Below are 18,621 nucleotides of genomic sequence, written 5' to 3'. Positions count from 1 at the left end.
AAATGTGGTCCTTCTATTCTGAGTTTCTTCAAGACTTTTATCATGGAGTTGGATTTTTTCAAAAGCCTTTTCTGCACCTATCAAGTTGAATGACTGTGTGATTTCTGTCCTTCACTCCATTTATGTAATATATAGTATTTATTGACTTTTATATATTGAGCCATCCCTGACTCTCTGAAATTAAGCCAACTTGATCATGGTGAATGATCTTTCTGATGTGCCCTGAATTCATTTCACAAGTTTATTTTTCCATCTTTATTAAAGTAGAATTGACAAAATTACAGGGAAAATTTTATAATGAAAAGTGGGACAATCTGGCTCTCCTTTCCTTCCTCTTGTTTTCTTTCTTGTATTAATTTGCTAGATTTAGCTCACCTACAGGGTTAGGTGCGGGCTTACAAATATATAATTCATTTTAGAATTAGGAGGTGAGAAGAAAGGATAGAGAAAATGCCAACCCTTCCTCCATGGACTGTTTTCTGTTAACACACACTTCATTGCAACATGGCTTAACACCTCAGGATACTTTCTCTAAAAAACATTTCTTTTTCTAGGAAGAAGAAAGACGTGTGGCATCTGTTGTAGCCAAAAAAGAGGAGGAGAAGAAGAGGGAAAGTCATAAGCAGTCTTTGCTGAAGGTATATCCCTCAGTGTCTGCCTCCACTACACACAGGAGCACACACACTGATGCTGACCAGCCAGTAGGAACATGACTTTCAAAACTAAGTTTGTGCTTTTGTAAATAAGCCCTGCTAAGAACTTCCATGGGTTACTCTGTAAATAGATCTGAACTTAGGAAATACAGAGGTCTGTGTATACAGGATGTGCAAGGTGGACATTGTAAAAGAAAGAGACACAGCAGCAGGATGAAGGGAATTAGAGCATTTCTCATGCCAGTGTGGCGTTTGTGTATTGCCTGGCATTAGTATAACACTTTGATAGATCTGTAATTGACAGCTATCTTTACTGATATGTTTTTATAAGCTTTGCTCTGAGTTCTTAATGACAGCTTTTAAAACCTAAAATGTTAGCTGGGCGGTGGTGGCGCACGCCTTTAATCCCAGCACTCGGGAGGCAGAGGCAGGTGGATCTCTGTGAGTTCGAGACCAGCCTGGTCTACAAGAGCTAGTTCCAGGACAGGATCCAAAACCACAGAGAAACCCTGTCTCGAAAAACCAAAAAAAAAAAAAAACCTAAAATGTTTCTCCATTAGCACCTTTGATACAGAAATGGTGAAACTCTTGAGGAATTCAGAAGTGAAAATGTGCTTTAAAGTAGTTCTAAGCAATCAACATAACTGATGTGAAGTTCCCCCAGTGGTGATTCTTTTCGAATCTTCATGCTGTCATCGCAAAGCCTGGTAAAGACAGGTTAGAATGGCCAGCTGGGCTCTAAATTAAGCCTGTCGTCCTAAGCAGTACTCCTTTTCTTAGGCTTTTCTCTTTAAAGTGGCATGCAAAATTCAAAGTGACCACGGGTCACAGTTATATATATATGAAGTATCCTTAGATTCCCCAAAGGGGTGGCTGTGTTCTGTGGCTTGGTCAGGGTCCAGGCTGCACAAGGACATGCATTTGTCAGAACTGTTCTGCAGTATGGAAAGATTCCTAAGTTAGCATCAAACCCGTCTCCAGCACCTTGCATGTCGAGACTACAGATCTGAAAGAGACATGAGTCATGTACTGACTGGAGGCGATCCTCTTCCCTGCTGCCGCCACTGACCTCCAGACTCCCCAGCTCTTTTTGGCTACCCTTTATCCATTCATCAGTGTGCCTACCCCTCTCCTGACATAGATTCCTCTTGACTCATTATCTAACAACACGGTCTTAGTTTTCTTATGTTGGATTACCCCTAAGAGTTTATCAAAATTACATTTTTAATGTTTTGTTTATAAAAATATAACTGTAGTGGTATTTTAAAAAATGTATACAGGAGCAAGATTTGCCACTGGAGCCGGGCGGTGGTGGCTCATGCCTTTAATCCCAGCACTCGGGAGGCAGAGGCAGGCGGATCTCTGTGAGTTAGAGGCCAACCTGGTCTACAAGAGCTAGTTCCAGGACAGGAACCAAAAGCTACAGAGAAACCCTGTCTCGAAAATTAAAAAAAAAAAAAAAAAAGATTTGCCACTGACAGGTCACACTTAGTCACACCTTTTCAAAGTGGCCGTGCTGGGCAAGTGGCCTTACCTGCCACACCGTTGCTGCTGTCCAGTGCCTATGTGGATGAGTAAGTTAGAGATGGTCCAAGAGACACTTGCACACTTGAGTAAAATCGAACCTGTGGAAACCTCTCGTGCAATAGGCCCAGGGCATGGCAAGGAAGAATGGACATGGAAACTCTATTGAGGATTTAGCTAGAAGCCTGCCAGCTTGCCAGTGTTAGGGGAGCCTGGGACAGAATCAACCTGACTTTCATGTCCAACTGAAATTTTATCTCAGTATTACTCCCCCCAACCCCCTACTCAGCTTTTTCAACATTTAGGGAAATGTGCCATGAATTCTAGTGAGCAGTTAAAGGACTATTTTGGAAAGCTGAGCAACAACTTTAGAAAATTTAGCATTTTGTTTGAAGGCTTAGGGCTCTGTCTGATTGCTTATAAAGACTGTTTAGCTTTTTGTTTTTAATAAGAGAAGTGTTGGCACCAGCAGCCTCAGGCCTGGCACTTGCTGAGAGCCGACGCCATGTCAGAACAGAGCTCCAGCGCTCCCGTGGCTGCTTCCCTGCAACCGCACATACGGATCATGAAGACGACAGAAGCGGGGTGGGAAGGAGCCGAGGCATGCAGAGCCTGCGGCCTCAGCTGTGCTCACATGCCATCTATGAGATGAGGGAAGCAACAGCTGTGACAGGCACTAGTGAGGTCCTGTCTGGCCAGTGAAGAACAGACTCAAATGTTAGAAGCTGAACTTCACTCCTCGGATGCTGGTCCCTTCCACAAACACTTGACAGCCTGCAGCCACCGAGCAGTGACAGGCATGGATACAGCTGGCCTGTCAGTGCTGCCATTACCTTTTGGGTCTTGCCTTTCCTTCTTACCCCATAGACACCTTGAGCCCTCCTGTGGCCCTCTGTCCAACCAGGAATGCCCATTTGACCTCAGGATAGACTCATGACTTTTTTTCTTCTCTAGACCCCAACAAAATCACCTACTGACTTAGTCAACCTAGAACCAAGCTGCTTTGAACAGCCTGGAGAAAGGAAGTGTTGCTCCGGTGTGGGCGTGAGAAAGGATTTGCCTTTTCTGAGGCCATCTTGTTACACATTTGCTCACACACCCCGTGGTGGAAAGGGATTCTCTGACTTTCTCTAAACACTGCTGTGTCTATCTATCTCATTATGATTTTTTTCTGACAGCTAGGAAGCTAAATACATGAAGGCAGTGGCCTTGCCACTAGGTGGAGATAACAGTGTTGTTTAGATTAGAGAGTTAGGTTGGCACAGCAAATAACTGAAATAGAATTTTATAAGGTAAGTTTTTTTTCATATTCTAAATAGAGTAAAGTGTTTTATAGTAGAATAGCAGGACTTCAATTGCTATGTGCAAGAACTTTATGCACAAAATGTCAATCATCTCAGACATATATATACACAGTATTTACAATGTTCTAAACTATGCAGACATTTGAAATAACAAACTGCAGAACAGAGAACTTGGGCCAAAAACATTTCTAAATGTAGAAGGAGAACTTTGAAAAGGTTAGTTCCATTAAGCAGGCCGTCACTTGTGGCTCCTGTCCAGTGCCACACACACTGGCTGAACTCTTAGGTAGCAAACACAGGCAGAGGTGCAACTACAAGTGTTTGTTTTCATTTGTGCAGGCGCCAAGGGAATGGGGGAGAAGCCCCTACCCCTTCCCTGGCTCCACAGTAGACCTCCTGGAGAGGGGCTAGTAGCTCACTTGGTAGATGTTTTTCACTGGCAAATTTTGAATGAAAGAGAAATAGAAAGAATCTATATTTAGCATTCTAATCTAACTTAGATTTTAAGATGTTAACTTTTGAGGCCAGCAAGATGACTCAGCAAGTAAAGGTTTTTGCCACCAATTCTCTTGACCAAGTTCAGTCCCAAGAACTCGCATGGTGGAAGGTGAGAACTGACTCTGGCAAGTTGTCATGTGACCTCTGACCTCCATACCCATGCATCATGGCACATACAGGCACTCACACACATGCATGCACGCACACATGCACACACACATATTCTCACACTCTAACACAGGCACACACACACTATAAAATGTAAAAAAAAAAGTAAAGGCTGCAGAGATGGCTTTTCAGTTGAGAGCACTGGCTGCACAGGACACGGGTTCAATTCCCAGCACCCAAATGGCAGCTCTCAACTGTCTGTAACTCCACTTTCAGGGGATCTGACACCCTCTTCTGGCATCTCTTAACACTGAAACTATGTGGTTCACAGACATACATGCAGGTAAAACATCCATACACATAAAACAAATAATTTTTAAATAAAATAAAAATAAATGAAGTATTACCTTTTGAAAATGGTGATAGTACCAGAATAGGAACCCTTACCCAGTCCCTGTCAGCTGCATTTGCATAGAATAGAGAGTCTTAATAGAGCATGGCTTCTTTGGGCTTACAGTTTCTTTTTTCAGAAGGGTTTCTATGAGACAGCAGAGTTCCAAGGCTCCAAGTCAGTGGTTCTCACTGCATGAGAAGTACTGGAGTCTGTTAGAGGGGCAGACTCCTGACCCACCACCCTGAACTCCAGAGCCGCTGCCCAAGGCGCCATCCATTGCTTTTCTTTACTCAGCCTTCCTGCTCTTCTACAATGATGGTAGCTATCCAGAATTTTTTTACCCAGTAGAACTTCTTCTAGTAGCCTAGATAATATTTTTTCATCCTTAAATATCATGATCTGTACCATGAGGGCTGGAGGGAGGGCTCAGCACTGAGAGTGATTGCTGCTTCTGCAGCACACGTGTTTGGTGGTTTGGTGGTTCACAGTGCTTGTAACGCCAGTTCTAAGGGGTCTGATGATCTCTTCTGCCCTCCATGGCAACCCACACATACATTCACATAAATAAAATAAGTATTTTTAAAACCAGGTTACACCATGAAATATGAGATACTAATCAATCCCCACCCTTCTTCTCCTCCCTAGTCATTGGGTAAAAGACGAAAGTATCAGTAGCTACTTCCTGCTCTGTGTAAGGACAGAGGCATATAACTTTGCCAAGCCAGAGTCTCAGTTAGTGAAATAAATAATCTCACTGTTCAGAACAAGAAGTATTCTAATTTTCCATGTAGGCTAACAGCATTATTAAGAGATTTGAGCATGGGGTGAACACATACTCAAAGCCTTGCTTTAGAAGGTGTGCTGGTTGGTTACTGCCAGGGAATTTGTTCAGAAGGTACCAGAAGAAAAGGACAGGAAGCCAGTGTTTCCGTCTTCACAGACATGTCATATAACTGCTCTTCCATTACCTTCCTGTAGGAGAAGAAAAGGCTAACAATTAACAATGTCGCTCGAAAGTGGGACTTGCAGCAACGAGTAGCCAATCTTGCCACCACCCAGGACAGAAAGGACTCTGAGTCCCCTCTGCAGGAACCCTGTCAGATGGATGGAAGCGCCGTCTCTGCATTTCCAGAGGAAACAGGGTATGCGACGGCGCTCTCATTACTGGCGCTTCTAGAGTTGAGTTTAGAACAGGGATGGTAAACCATTTAACATAGTTATTTTTGAGGAATAATTTTCTTAAGAAAACCAAAGCTGAGATTAAAAAGTTAAGAGAAAAAATTAAAAATATAAATCTGTAACATTTCCCTACTGGAAAAATCCCCCAGTGGTTTGCTATTTTTTGAAGGGGAAAAGTCTAGAGACTAAATGAAGCCTATGAGGCCCTTTGTTCATGCACATGACCTTGAAGATACCCTGGCTCGAGAAAGCTTCTGAACCTCCATCCTCATCTTCTTCCCCAGCCTTTTCTGGCCTAGGCATCTGGTGAGTCTGTTGCTAGCTGCATGTTTTCCCTGGGCTTTCTACATGCCCCTTTAAATGCTTCTGACAGCCAGGCCTAGCGCCCAAGTCCCAACTATTTGGGAAGCTGATGCCAAAGGATCACAAGTTCAAATCTGAGCTAGAGAGTAAGTTCAAGTCTAGCCAGGGCAACTTACTGAGCCTTTGTTTCAAAATTAAAGAAAAAGTAAGTGACAAAAGGTTGGTGTGGCTCAGTGGGAAAACACTTGTCAACTATGTACAAGGCCAGGTCCAGTCCTCAGCGCTGAAAAGGCCTTGGACAAACACTACCCAGCAGTTGTCTTAGCCCCAGTAATGTTTCAGGGCAAGCTCCGCAAGGGCAGACCTTGGCAGAGTCAGGTCCAGACAACAGGAGAACACAGGCGCAGCTCTGGGGACTGTGGTCTGTACTGCGTGCCTGGTTGCCTGTGGCTGTCACCTTGAGGAGTGAGGATCGACAGGGGAGTGATGATGCCAGAGCCTCTCTCTGAAGTTCATCACAGTCCAGCGTTCTTCACTGAGTATTCCTCTGGTTTTTGTCAGTTTTAGATGCTAGAACTCAGAGTCTGTGGATCTAACTGCTTTTCCTAAGGTGCCTATTTTGGTTTGTGTTAGAGTGGAGCTTATAATCTGGCTCCTGTTCTATTTTCCCTCCCTCTTAGGACTCCAGTTAGAGTCTGTGATCTGTGGTGTTACATTGCAAGATCAACATTTACATCCATTCTGCAAGCTAAAGCTTGGTCAGCTGATAGCATTTAAGCCTTAACAGCTCTCCTAAGCATTTAAGCCTTGACAACTGCTTAGTAGATCTGAGTTTCTATGGGATCTATATTTCTTGGCTCCGGAGTTAAGCTATGTGCTGGCACTCTGGTCTCCGTGTCATTCAGAGAGTAGACACCCTCTTCTCATCACACCTCCGAGCTGTCCAGACCTTGCCACATTGTGGTTTGCTTCATATCTGAGTGTTCTCTTCTTGCACAAATTCTTTTTAATCTGTGATTTCATGTTGCACAGTTTTTAAAGTTGAAAGGAATGAACCTGTAACTAGTCAAGTTTCTCTCTTGAATAGAGCTACACTTCCTGAAGTCCACTGTCCCTGTGCCTAATCCAGTCTTGTCACTGCCTTTGTACTCTCTACTGTGTCATCGTAGGCTGTGACTTCTTCCTGGTGTTATATTTTGTTCTCATATCCTCTTCTGTTTCTCTAATTTCTTTTCTATCCTTTCAGCCTCTTTAGAGGTAGAATTTCCCAGCTCTTACTCTGTGATTTCTTCTCCTCCTCCACTGTCTAGCTGGGGAAACTTGTGCATGGCAGTGGCTTTAAAGGCCATTTATAGATGAGGACACTGAAATGTATTTCTTTTCCTTTATGGATTTTCCATTTAGATGTTGCATAAGAAAGAAATTCTAAAAATATTGTCCCCATTTTGTTTCATAAAAGTTTAAATTTTGGTCTTCATCAGCCTTGGTTATACCTCACATTGATTTGCCTGAGGTGAGGGCTGGGTTTTCATTTCCTTCTATAGGAACGACCACTTACTCTAGTGTTCCATTCAGAATACTCGTTCCTTTCCCCACTGGGATCTATGTGCATGTTTTCTTAGCAATGGGAGTAGGTGGGGGTTTCTTTCTGCCTCACTCAATGCTAGGGACTAACCCGAGGCATCACTGTTCTCAGTGAGAGCTCTGCCACCGAGCTTGGTCCCCAAGTCTAGTCCTCCAGAGCTTCAGTTACTGCCCTGGGTCATCTCCTTTCTCGCTCCCGTTCTATTCATCCCTGAGGGGCTCTCTCAGCTGAGTGGCTGCCATCTTATTCGCAGTGCATAGTTTGTTCCTTCCTCAGCACTGGACGGCCTTCGCTGTCCAGCCTCCAGAAGCTGGCTGGGCTCCCTGCTGCCAACGGTCTTTCCTTATCGAGCTCATGGGACTTTATACCTATTTAGTCAGTTTACATTCCTGAATGGCACCTTGAAAGCAAGGGATTTAGACATGTGGGCTCATTCCTATCTGCTGTTTTGCTCAAGAGTACAGGGTAAAGCATTATAAATGCTAACAATTGTATTACTATTTCTTTATTAATCTTTAAAATAAACTAACATTTGCCTTTGGACAGTGATGCAAGCCATTCTTCCTAAAGGTGTTAGGCTAGTGTAGAGAGCTACAGAGTCTTTTCTGTAGTGTTTCAACTTGTGTTTAAATGCTACAGGTGGTTTTCTACTTTAAGCCATCATCGATAGTCCTTAATATTTCATAATGCTAAAAAGATAAGTCATTCTTGTGTTGCCGTGTTCATGACCTCTGACCTATGGGCATATAACCAAATGCCTAAGAGCAAGTGTCCATGAAAACATTATAGGCATATAAAGGAAGGAAATTCTTTAACACCTTGTTATATCCCATTAACGATTTTACTGCTCCCTGAACTCGGGACAGCTCCGCAGTAAATGACATGCCACAGTAAATGACATGCCGCAGAGGCCTTTGCCCAGCAGAAATGGCAGAATACTAGTGGAAGCTTTCCTTTGCTTACGTTGGATGCATGCACTGAGGCTGGCTTGTTTTTGGTCATTTCCTGTCTATGAACACTGGCCTTTTAGCCAACACTATTATAATAAAATATAATGCGTAAAATGAATTTCCACACGCATGAATGTTGTAATAGAAAATTCATAAAATGAGTTATTGTAGGACTCAGCACCACCTACTCGGTGGGAAAAAAATCATCGGAAAGACGTGAAGCATTCCTGTTCTGGCCTGTTTCTAAGAAGCCTGAAGGCAGGAAAGAAAAAAGTGTTCAGGCCCCTGGAATAGTGTCTTTTTGTTGGCATCTGTGTGGACTGCAGTTGGCCTGGCTCTTAAGAATTTGACACTTTACTGCATCAAGTCAACAACACCCCTCACCACCACCTTTCCCTAGGTTGCTCCAGTAATTGAGGAGACACAGGATGTTTCCTGGTTGTGTCAGAAAGAGCTGGTTGAATAGATAGTACTTGGAGTTGACATTAACCAATAAAGAGAACTTGAAGGTAGTTCACATTGGAGATCCTCCCGCCTGCTGCCACTTATTCATCTTTGAGTTGGAGAACACAGCAGTAAGCTTTATATGAAATCAAGCCTGAAAATCGTGGAGCCCCCACAGAAGAATCCTGACTTCCTTGGTGCAGGTTCAGGCTGAATACGGGTAGGAAGAATCCTGACTTCCTCATGGTGCAGGTTCAGGCTGAATACGGGCAGGAAGCTGGCTGGGCCCAGTCACTCCCGAGAAGTTGAAGGCATACCTACTTCTTTCTTCCCCCTCATTTTCTATGGCCAATTAGCCATTAATTCCCCTTTTATCGTATCCTAAATACCTAGTGATATGTTGTCCTTCATTGATAATGATCACAAATGATTGAAGTAACTTCAAGGCATGGTTTTATGCCTTTATTATTTCTGGTTTTCACAGCACCTCTGAAAACATGGTGATATGAAATCACCATTTATAGACCAGGAACCTCAAACTCCAAAACCCAGAGTCTTCTTGACAGAGTGGCAGGTCAGGAGGCTTAGCCAAAGGCCATCCAAGGGTCAGTTTAAAGGCTGCTTCTTTTTGAGACCCAGCTTCTCCCCCTACAGGGATTTGTCATTCATTTTTCTGTTTCCATAGCATAAGGTTGAAATACCCACTCTGTGACAATTAGCACATCATACTTAATGTCCGTGCATACCTTCTTTTAAATCCCCTATCCAGACTGGAAAATATTTGAGGGCAGGTATATCTTGATTTCTTTGTATATCTCCAATGCCTAGCACAGTATGGCACACACATAATAAGCTCTCTGCAAAATCCTACTGATTAGTTCAATGACATAATGAGGTCATTTCAGTTTAGAAATTATATGGCTTGCTTGTTAGGATTACAGCCATGGTGTCTGGGGAAGTATAGCTCCATAATTTGGCTTTACACGCAATAGTCTTGATATATCAAAACGAAAAGGTGTATGTGCTCACAACTAACTGTCCTTATCAATACAGATGAGTTAGTCACCTGTGCCGGAAGATTTAGCACAGAACTTTGTAGATAGCAGCCTTCTGGGAGGTGTTTGATGAGTGAATAAATAAACTGATATGTGCGTATCATGTCTCTAAGTAAAAAGGATGGGACATACCTCTATCATTCATGCAAGGATACTCTCCAGCATATAAACATTGTTCAGTGTGCTTTTTTTATGGAAATTGAGCATGCCTTGTTAGGGAAGCAAATTAGTAAGCAGTGGCCTGAGGTGAGGCCAACCCAGCAGCCTCATCATTAACTGGCTTGGCCTTGCACGTCCCGGGGAACAGCTGCTCTGTGTCTTCTGGGGAAGGCCACGGCTGGCAACAGCCCAGCAGCCACGTGTTTCATGAGGTCTGCAGCAGCTGGAGCTCCCTTTGGCTTCCTGACTATCTTAGAGCATCCTAACTGTAGGCTCATTTAGTTTTTCACTTTTTTTTTCCCAACAGCATGCTTGCCAAAAGTGTACACAAAATAATAGCCTTATACTCACAGACTTTTTGCTTTAGAGTTTATATTCCTATTTTTTTGATTTTTTGAGACAGGGTTTCTCTGTGTATCCCTGTCTGTCCTAGAATTCACTCTGTAGAACAGGCTGGCCTCAAACTCTGAGAGATCCGCCTGCCTCTGCCTCCTGAGTGCTGGGATTAAAGGCTTGAGCCACCACCACTCTGCCTTATTCCTAATCTTTTACTCACATGGCAGAAGAAAAGTTAAACCACTCCTAAAAATGTGATATGGGACAAGATCACGTCCCCGTGGGTTTGCTCATCACGTTGGTATCTAGCTAATTCTCAACTGAATTGACATTAAGCCTACACTTTTCTGGCTGCTGTGGCCATGAGGCACCACCACATCAAATGACATTTTTTCCTTCAGCTTCTCTGACTGCATGTCTTTGTCTTCCCTGACTAGCCTTGTTAGCGCCTGCTGTGTGTCCATGTCCTTCATTCTGTCTGCCCATTCTACAGCGCCCTATAGAGATTTAACAGATACCCCTGAAAGAGTTCATGGTTTATTAATTCAAGAGATATTTACTGAACTCTGCTAGATGTTGGTTCCACTGTGGTCCATGCAGCAGGATCGATGCACACAAGAAGCTCTGAGCAGTGAGCAGTGCACCGCTATCGGTGCTGTTGCTGTGAGTGTGTGTGCCATCCATACTTCTCCCTTTCAGTGCATCAATGCTGACTGCTGTCCTCTGTCCTGTGTCAGCAGGAATCATTCTGCTCAGCTTGCAAAGCACAATAGATGGAAGTAATTCTTTTCTAATTCTGTCCCGTTATTGGCCTTTACCTTTCTAATACTAAGCTAGTCCACACCACTACTCATGGGGTGTTTGATCATTGCCCCTCTTAATACTTTGATATAAATTAAGGATTGCATTAAAAGTAATTGTGTATATTTTCTTAGTTGCATATTCACTTTGAATCACAAATGTCGTTAGCTAATTTGTTAATGAATAGACAGTTGTGTAACAAACAGTTCACTGGTACCTGTGAAATAAATCTAATAAATCAATGGGATAATCATCTGTCAGGCTTACTGTTTAACCCTAGCATTTAAAAACCATTGAAGATCTTTCATAATTGATTAATATGTTGTAAAAATCCCATTAGTGGACCTGAGAGTCTCCAGATGAGAAGAATATGCTCTTTAGCTTCATGAACTCACTATGTGGAGGAGGAAACAAAATTGCTAATGTGTAATTATGATTACTCTGAGGCATGAAGCCCTGGATAGGTACCCAAGTCCCAACTTACTGTTCAGGGAACAGACAAGGGCAGAGAATAAACCCTCAGTGAAAACGCATGGAGCAAAAGTCAAGTGCTGTCCAAGTTTTGAACTGGAGCAGAACCATAAGGTTACATTTCTATTTACAGAGCAAAAATTTTGAACTGGATCAAGGAGCTTTATTGATTCTCCACATGCCACTCAGGTCGGCTTTTATAGTAGCATGGTTCCTGTTTTGGGAATAACACAAATGACCCTATCTGTAGAGTATCCAATATGATATTGTGTCTAAAGCATAATTTGTTTTTACCACTCTTGTTTCAATTTAGGAAGGAAGACTTGATTGATTTTTATTAATTACAACTGAACTATATGTTGATGATAGTTTTTTAGGGCATCAGACCATTCAAAAACAGAGTCAGTATTGCTCACTTAACTCAGTAACTAAGGCAGAAAATAGTTTAATATTATACATTTTGCAAACATTTTATATTGTATTTTATAAATAGTATTTTACAATGTCTTATGGAAATATATTATAAAATGTATTTATTTAGCTAGATTTATAAATTTGAAAAGTATATTTATATTAATATAAGAAGATCTCAGTGACATATTTAAGGTATATGAAATTATTATCTTTCATTAATATGATGAGTAATCTGGACTTGGGGGTGGGTTATTAATAATTTTCTTATTTTCAGCTAAAATACATGATTGGATGTTAATGCTAATCTTTCAGATAACCTAGTAAATTAATCTAAGGATACATAAACATGAAAACATGAGGGAGGCTGTGTGGGGAGGAATGGGGCCAGCAGGAGATGGATGTGGTGGGGGAAGGAGGCTCAACAACAGTGAAATGGAAAATGCTAATCAAGTAATCAAGCCTGTTACTTTGCAGGCTAATTTTAGAAAACTAAAAAAATTAATCTGTGGTGCTCTGGATTGAACTGCAGAAATGGAGGTGATCAATATTAAACTGTAGAGTACTTTCTACCATGCTGTCCTACCTGTTATTTATTTCCTTTGCATGCTCAAAACTTTACTTAAAAAAAGACTTTTGCAGGTCTCTAGACCCAGGGCTCAGCAGTGCGTTACAAGGCTTGTCGGTCACAGAAACACACTTGGTGGAGATAGAAGGGGAAACCCTTTCCCTGTACGGCTCAGGGGCACTGGAATGCCTGGATCGGAACTGGAGTGTTCAAACAGCCAGCATGGTCACCACCGTCTCTTTCACATTCATCGAGTTTGATGAAATTGTCCAAGTGCTTCCCAAACTGAAGATGAAGTTTCCAAATTCTCTGGTAAACGCTTTCCTTTGGAAGTTCTTTGAATTGTTCTTCACTGTGCCTTGTGTGCTCAGGCCAAAGCCTGATTCAGCTTCAGTTTCTGTAGATTTTTATGTGCTGATCTCTGACACTGGAATTTAAATTAGTTCCATAAATACCCTTGCAGGTTTGTGTTAATATTAGAAACTGTATCTCTAAAAACAATCCCTGATGCAGTAGAAAAGACCAATGGAATTTTATGAGCATTATCTATTTCAATTTTACAAAGAAGGCCATGCAGTCCTATAGCATGTATTCAGGCATTGAAACTGGAATGAACGGGACATGTATGTTCATTACATGATCTGAAACTGGTATGTTTGGAATATGTATATTCATTACATGATCTGTTGGTAGTCCTCTGACAGCACAGAAAAATCTCAGGCTGCTGACTCAGCTTCCGTGGCCCTGGGACTGCGCTAGGAAATAGTCATGTACAGGGAGCTTCCTCTTGAGCTTTTCCCACAGTGAGTTTCTCTAGCCGTCCTTTTATGGTCTATGTGTTTTCCTTCTCCACCATCCCCAAAGAAGATAGGTAGCAATAGAGGCAGGTGTTTGCAAATAGACCATTTGCTTTAGTGTTTCTGTTTTAGTACTTTGCTTCTGCTTTGCCAATTTAAGTGACTCACATGGTTTTCAGAAAGACAGAGTATTGCCGATGCTAGTCCTCAGGACCACGGTGAGTCCTTGGACATTTCTGAAATGTTCCAGTCCTTCCTTTATACATTAATGTTAATGAAAAATGTGTAGAATAGGTAAATCCTAAAAGAGTCTGGATTATTTAGTATTTAGATAACTCTAAGAGATCCTGGTTGTTGAGGATGTCCCTTGCAGAAATTTTGGATAGATGCCATCAATGGTTGATGGATTAGGCACATTGAAGTTAAATGAACTTAGAGCATTCCATTGGTTTAATGTGACTGAAAATATATTTACTAAGCCTGAAACTTACAGAGTTCAATGGGAAATGGTCTGCAACATGTTGATGTTGGTATTTAAGGTGTTTAAATCCCAAGCAAAGACATTGTGTTTCGTTTGCTATTGCAGCACCTTAAATTCAAGGAGACCAATCTCGTAATGCTGCAGCAGTTCAATGCCCTAGCACAACTTCGTCGGGTTGACCAGTTGACAATTGATCCTCAGGGAAACCCAGTGGTCAACTTTACACTCTGGAAATACTACGTGCTGTTTAGGCTCAGCCACTTCGGCATGCAGAAAATAAATGGAACAGAGGTAAGCAGAAGCAAAACAGACTGCAGAATGAGCTTCCACTTGACAGCCCTGGATGGAAATTAATTGTGATATGTGATTAACTGTGCAGAAACACTGTTTCTTAAAATAAAATCACAGCGTTCAGAGTATTAAAAAGAAAAAAAACATACACAGGCAACCTGTGTGCACACATGCACACATATGCATATACACTGCACACTCACACACTCACACTCATGCTCATGAGCACTGCATCTGACACAGTGAACAGATGTTTTTTTTTCTCCTGGTGAATAGTAACTACTTTTCCTGATGTTTGTGAGCATTCAGAGAAATAAAACTTTGAAAGAAAATGACATTTTCAAAAGGAAAAAATTGCTACTTTTGTAGGTAAGGCAAACTTTTATCTTTCAAAATGCTCTGCAGACTACGGCATACAAAGGAGGATGAGAATCAAGCTAGTATCCACTAATAAAGAAGCGAGGAATAAAGTAGAAAGAGAAACTTCAGCTCACATCTGGGCTGCTCTATTAATAGTTGTCATGGCTGCTGTAGCGTGGTGTGGGATAACACAGGTCTGAGCTGAAGAACTGGAAAATTATTAATGGAAAGCTATTTTTAGATTGGTTTTTCTGAGTTTGTCCCAAGGCTAATCCCCCAGCTACTCAAAGACTGTGTTCTCTCTTTAGATATTAATTTGGGGCAGAGGAGAGGAAACTATGCTTCTATTGCTATTGAAGCTAAATAACCTTACAAAGGGAAGCCATCTTCAAACTGTTGTTAGTCTCCTTGTGGTGCTCACTGAAGTTCCGAAGTCTCCTATTAAGATGAACTGTAGTCAGCTTTGCTGGCTTAGTATTGCTTCCCAACTAGGACCCCACAGCTCCCTCTGGCTAGACCTGCTAAAACCCAGCATATTGTTGGTAGCGTGGAGATCTGCAGGTCAGCGTCAAAAGCAGCCATACCATACCTCAACCATAATAGGCCCAGGGCCTTGGTGTCAACCTTCTGTTAAAGTACCAGGAAAGCCTGGAACCTTCAGATGACTGACAGTCCCCCTGCTGGTTTGCGGGAGTCTAATGCAGACTTGTGTGCCCTTCAGAACTGCATGGGACAGAACTTGTAGCTCTGGTAGGGTCTGGTAATTAGCTAGAGGGTTTTCAGAATTAGTCTGGAAATACAATACGCAGGTTCTTTGGAATGTGGGCGAAGGCTTCTTCCTCATTAATGGCTAACTGGGTGTGCTGATTAGCTGTAAGTAGTGATTTACCCAGCTGCTGATGTGCGTTACTATGCAATTACAATACCCTAAGAAGTACTGTAATTGTACAGGGGGTTAAACAGAACCAATGCTATGTTCTAGTATAGCTTTTAGAAACTCTCAGTGCCATGGTTGTTTGATATTTTATTAAAACCCTAAAGAATTTGCCTGCCCCCGCAGTCTTGCCATCTTCTACCATATATGCTACATTTATACCTCCCCTTCTGTAGCAGAGTGGTGGGGCTAGAGGTAGAATTGAATGATGAGCATCGAGAAGATGGAGCAGTGGCCTGTGTTGGCCACTAGGTGACTGTGTTGGACCAGAGAACTTAGTTGTCAGCTAAAGGAAGGCTTCAAGGAGCTGCATCCCTAATCGCGAACGTCCAGGATAGGGAAGAACTAGTCTACACAGATGTAAATACAGTGTGTATGAATCGTATGTGAACTGTGGGGTATCGTCAGAAGATGCTTCTGTCATATATCATCACAAGTACACACACACACACACACACACACCTGCTCTTCCAACACTGGAGAGGCTGGAACAGGCAGTTTGCTGAGAAACCCTATCTTATGGTCTTATGGTGCCAAAAGGCACGGGACATTGCAGAGATGGTTCAGTCTGAAAAGGATGAGAACCTGGCTGTAGATCCTCCAAACCCATGTAAGAGCTAGGCCTGGCAGCACATATCTGGAACCCTAGAGCTGGGTAAGACAGAAGGGAAGGTTTGGAGGCTTCCTGGCCAACCTGTCTGCCTGAGAGTGCAAGCTCCAGGCTGAATGAGAGCCTGTCTCATAGACAGCAGATTGAGAGCGGCACGGGAGACACTCGACATCAACCCCTGTCCTCTATGTGTGCATGCATTAGTGAGCGTACATCTACACACGTGAACACACACACCTACACCGCACACATACACTCTCTCGAACAAATAAGTAGATGGAGGCCTCTTGGTTGCTTTTTTGTTTTGTTTTTAAATCTAAAACTGCTTACAGAAAGACAAGGGTTTTCTCAACGCTGCTCTGCTCACACTGGCACAGATAACCATTGTGGCAATTCTCTTTTGCGTTTAAAACACTTAGCAGCATCCCTGGCTCTGTGCACTAGATGTCAGTATCACTCCTAACCAGACCAAATGTTGCCAAGTAGTTCAAGGAGACAGCATGGTCCTGGTTGGTAAATCAAATTACACTGTGTAGGAAAACCAACTGTATTGGAAATGCAGGCTACCCTGTTTTATATTAACTTTTTAAAATCTGTATCTTTAATGTCATGATAATAGAATTAAAAATATTCTTTAAGAGAACAGGGAAATGGCTCAGCTGTTAGAGTGCTTGCTAACCAAACAAGAAGATTCGAGTTTGGATTCCCAGAATCCACATAAATACCATCTGTTATTCCAGTCTCAGAGGCAGAGGTGGGATCCTGAGTAATATGGCTGGGAGAGTGTGTGTGTCAGTGAACTCTGGGTTTGACTGAGACCCTGCCTCAAAATGTAATGTATTACTGACATCAGCCTTGGACCTCCAGAGGCGCATGCACGTATGCACACACGCACGTGCACATGCAGCCACATACACAGGTGCTCACACACCTGCAAACATGCATACATACATGCATGCATACCACACATACACAAACATGAATAAAGAAAAAGAAAAACATCCTGTAAGGATTTAAGGTACCTTAAGCACAGTCCTCAAGAATCATGAGTTCCAATTTCAGAACTGACTGATCAGCCCCGAGTCAGCTTCCGGGAGTCACATTTGAGCTTCTCCTTTGTAACTGGACTCAGGAAAAAGCAGAATCTCAGTGAAGACTCTTCTAGAGCCCAGGGAAGGGTCTTTTCCTGTGCTAAAAGAAAACGTGGAATCCAGACATTTCTTTGGAACTGTGTTTGTTATTCGAAGCTAAGAAGCAATGTCATTGTTGACCCTTCTCTGCCATTTCTTCTCAGGTGACACAAAATGATATGATAATGGCTGAGCGGCTCTTTGGAATCCTGGCCCATGTGGCATCTTCCGAGTTGCCTCAGTACCGCATGATCTCAATTCTGGGTGATGCCAGGTAAGCCCGAATTTTTAGATTGTACTTGCACTAGAAATGCCTCTCAGCTGTGCACTAGAAATGCTCTCAGCTGTGCACTAGAAATGCCCTCAGCTGTGCACTAGAAATGCCCTCATCTGTGCACTAGAAATGCCCTCAGCTGTGCACTAGAAATACTCTCAGCTGTGCACTAGAAATGTCTCTTAACTGTGCACTAGAAATGCTCTCATCTGTGCACTAGAAATGCTCTCAGCTGTGCACTAGAAATGCCCTCAGCTGTGCACTAGAAATGCCCTCAGCTGTGCACTAGAAATGCCCTCAGCTGTGCACTAGAAATGCTCTCAGCTGTGCACTAGAAATGCCCTCAGCTGTGCACTAGAAATGCCCTCAGCTGTGCACTAGAAATGCTCTCAGCTGTGCACTAGAAATGCCCTCAGCTGTGCACTAGAAATGCCCTCAGCTGTGCACTAGAAATGCCCTCAGCTGTGCACTAGAAATGTCTCTTAACTGTGCACTGTGTGTCATGCAGACAATGCAGCCCAGGCTTAGCTTGTCCCTGGCCCTATTTAAACTGAGTCCTTTTTCTCCTGTGGTTATAATCTAATATGTGGTTGTAGTCTAATAATAGCTAAAGTGCACATAAACAATTAAAATATGATTCTTTGGGTGTAGCAAGAAGGCTGAGGTAGAGACTAGCTATGTTTAAGAACACTGGAAAGGGCTTCCTGTTTAGTATACTTCTTTGGGAATAAGTAGGGGGTTTTTAGGTTTAAAATATGGAGAAAGAGATCATTTTTTAAAAAGGAATTATAAACAGAACAGTTTGGTTATGAATTCAAATCTTACTCAAGCACATTTTATTGATCAATGTAAATCCCATCTACAACCCACTGAACTGTTGTGATGTAAAAGCATCCTGAGGGTAAAGTGTTTGCTGAACAACCTTGAGGGCCTGGCTCAGATCCCCAGGACCCATGAAAGAGCTGGGTATGGCAGCACATGTTCAACCCCAGAGTCAAGGA

At 42.5% G+C, this 18,621-nt stretch overlaps 1 protein-coding gene across 12 annotated transcripts in view; it reads left to right on the top strand.

The window, feature by feature from the left end:
* Positions 1-18,621, top strand: part of Lrrc49 (leucine rich repeat containing 49) — a 110,936-nt gene that overhangs the window by 80,576 nt on the left and 11,739 nt on the right. For all 12 annotated transcript variants that reach the window (XM_057766919.1, XM_057766917.1, XM_057766924.1 and 9 more), the window contains 5 exons: positions 555-638; positions 5,460-5,623; positions 12,818-13,055; positions 14,127-14,312; positions 17,511-17,620. In XM_057766919.1, coding sequence (XP_057622902.1) covers positions 555-638; positions 5,460-5,623; positions 12,818-13,055; positions 14,127-14,312; positions 17,511-17,620 — 782 coding nt within the window. The remainder of the gene's footprint in view (positions 1-554; positions 639-5,459; positions 5,624-12,817; positions 13,056-14,126; positions 14,313-17,510; positions 17,621-18,621) is intronic.

This window comes from Chionomys nivalis, chromosome 4 (genome assembly GCF_950005125.1).
Source record: "Chionomys nivalis chromosome 4, mChiNiv1.1, whole genome shotgun sequence".
In the NCBI taxonomy this organism is placed as follows: Eukaryota; Metazoa; Chordata; class Mammalia; order Rodentia; family Cricetidae; genus Chionomys; species Chionomys nivalis.
The sequence above is the reverse complement of the archived record's forward strand: the minus strand, read 5'-3'. Positions and strand labels throughout refer to the sequence as shown.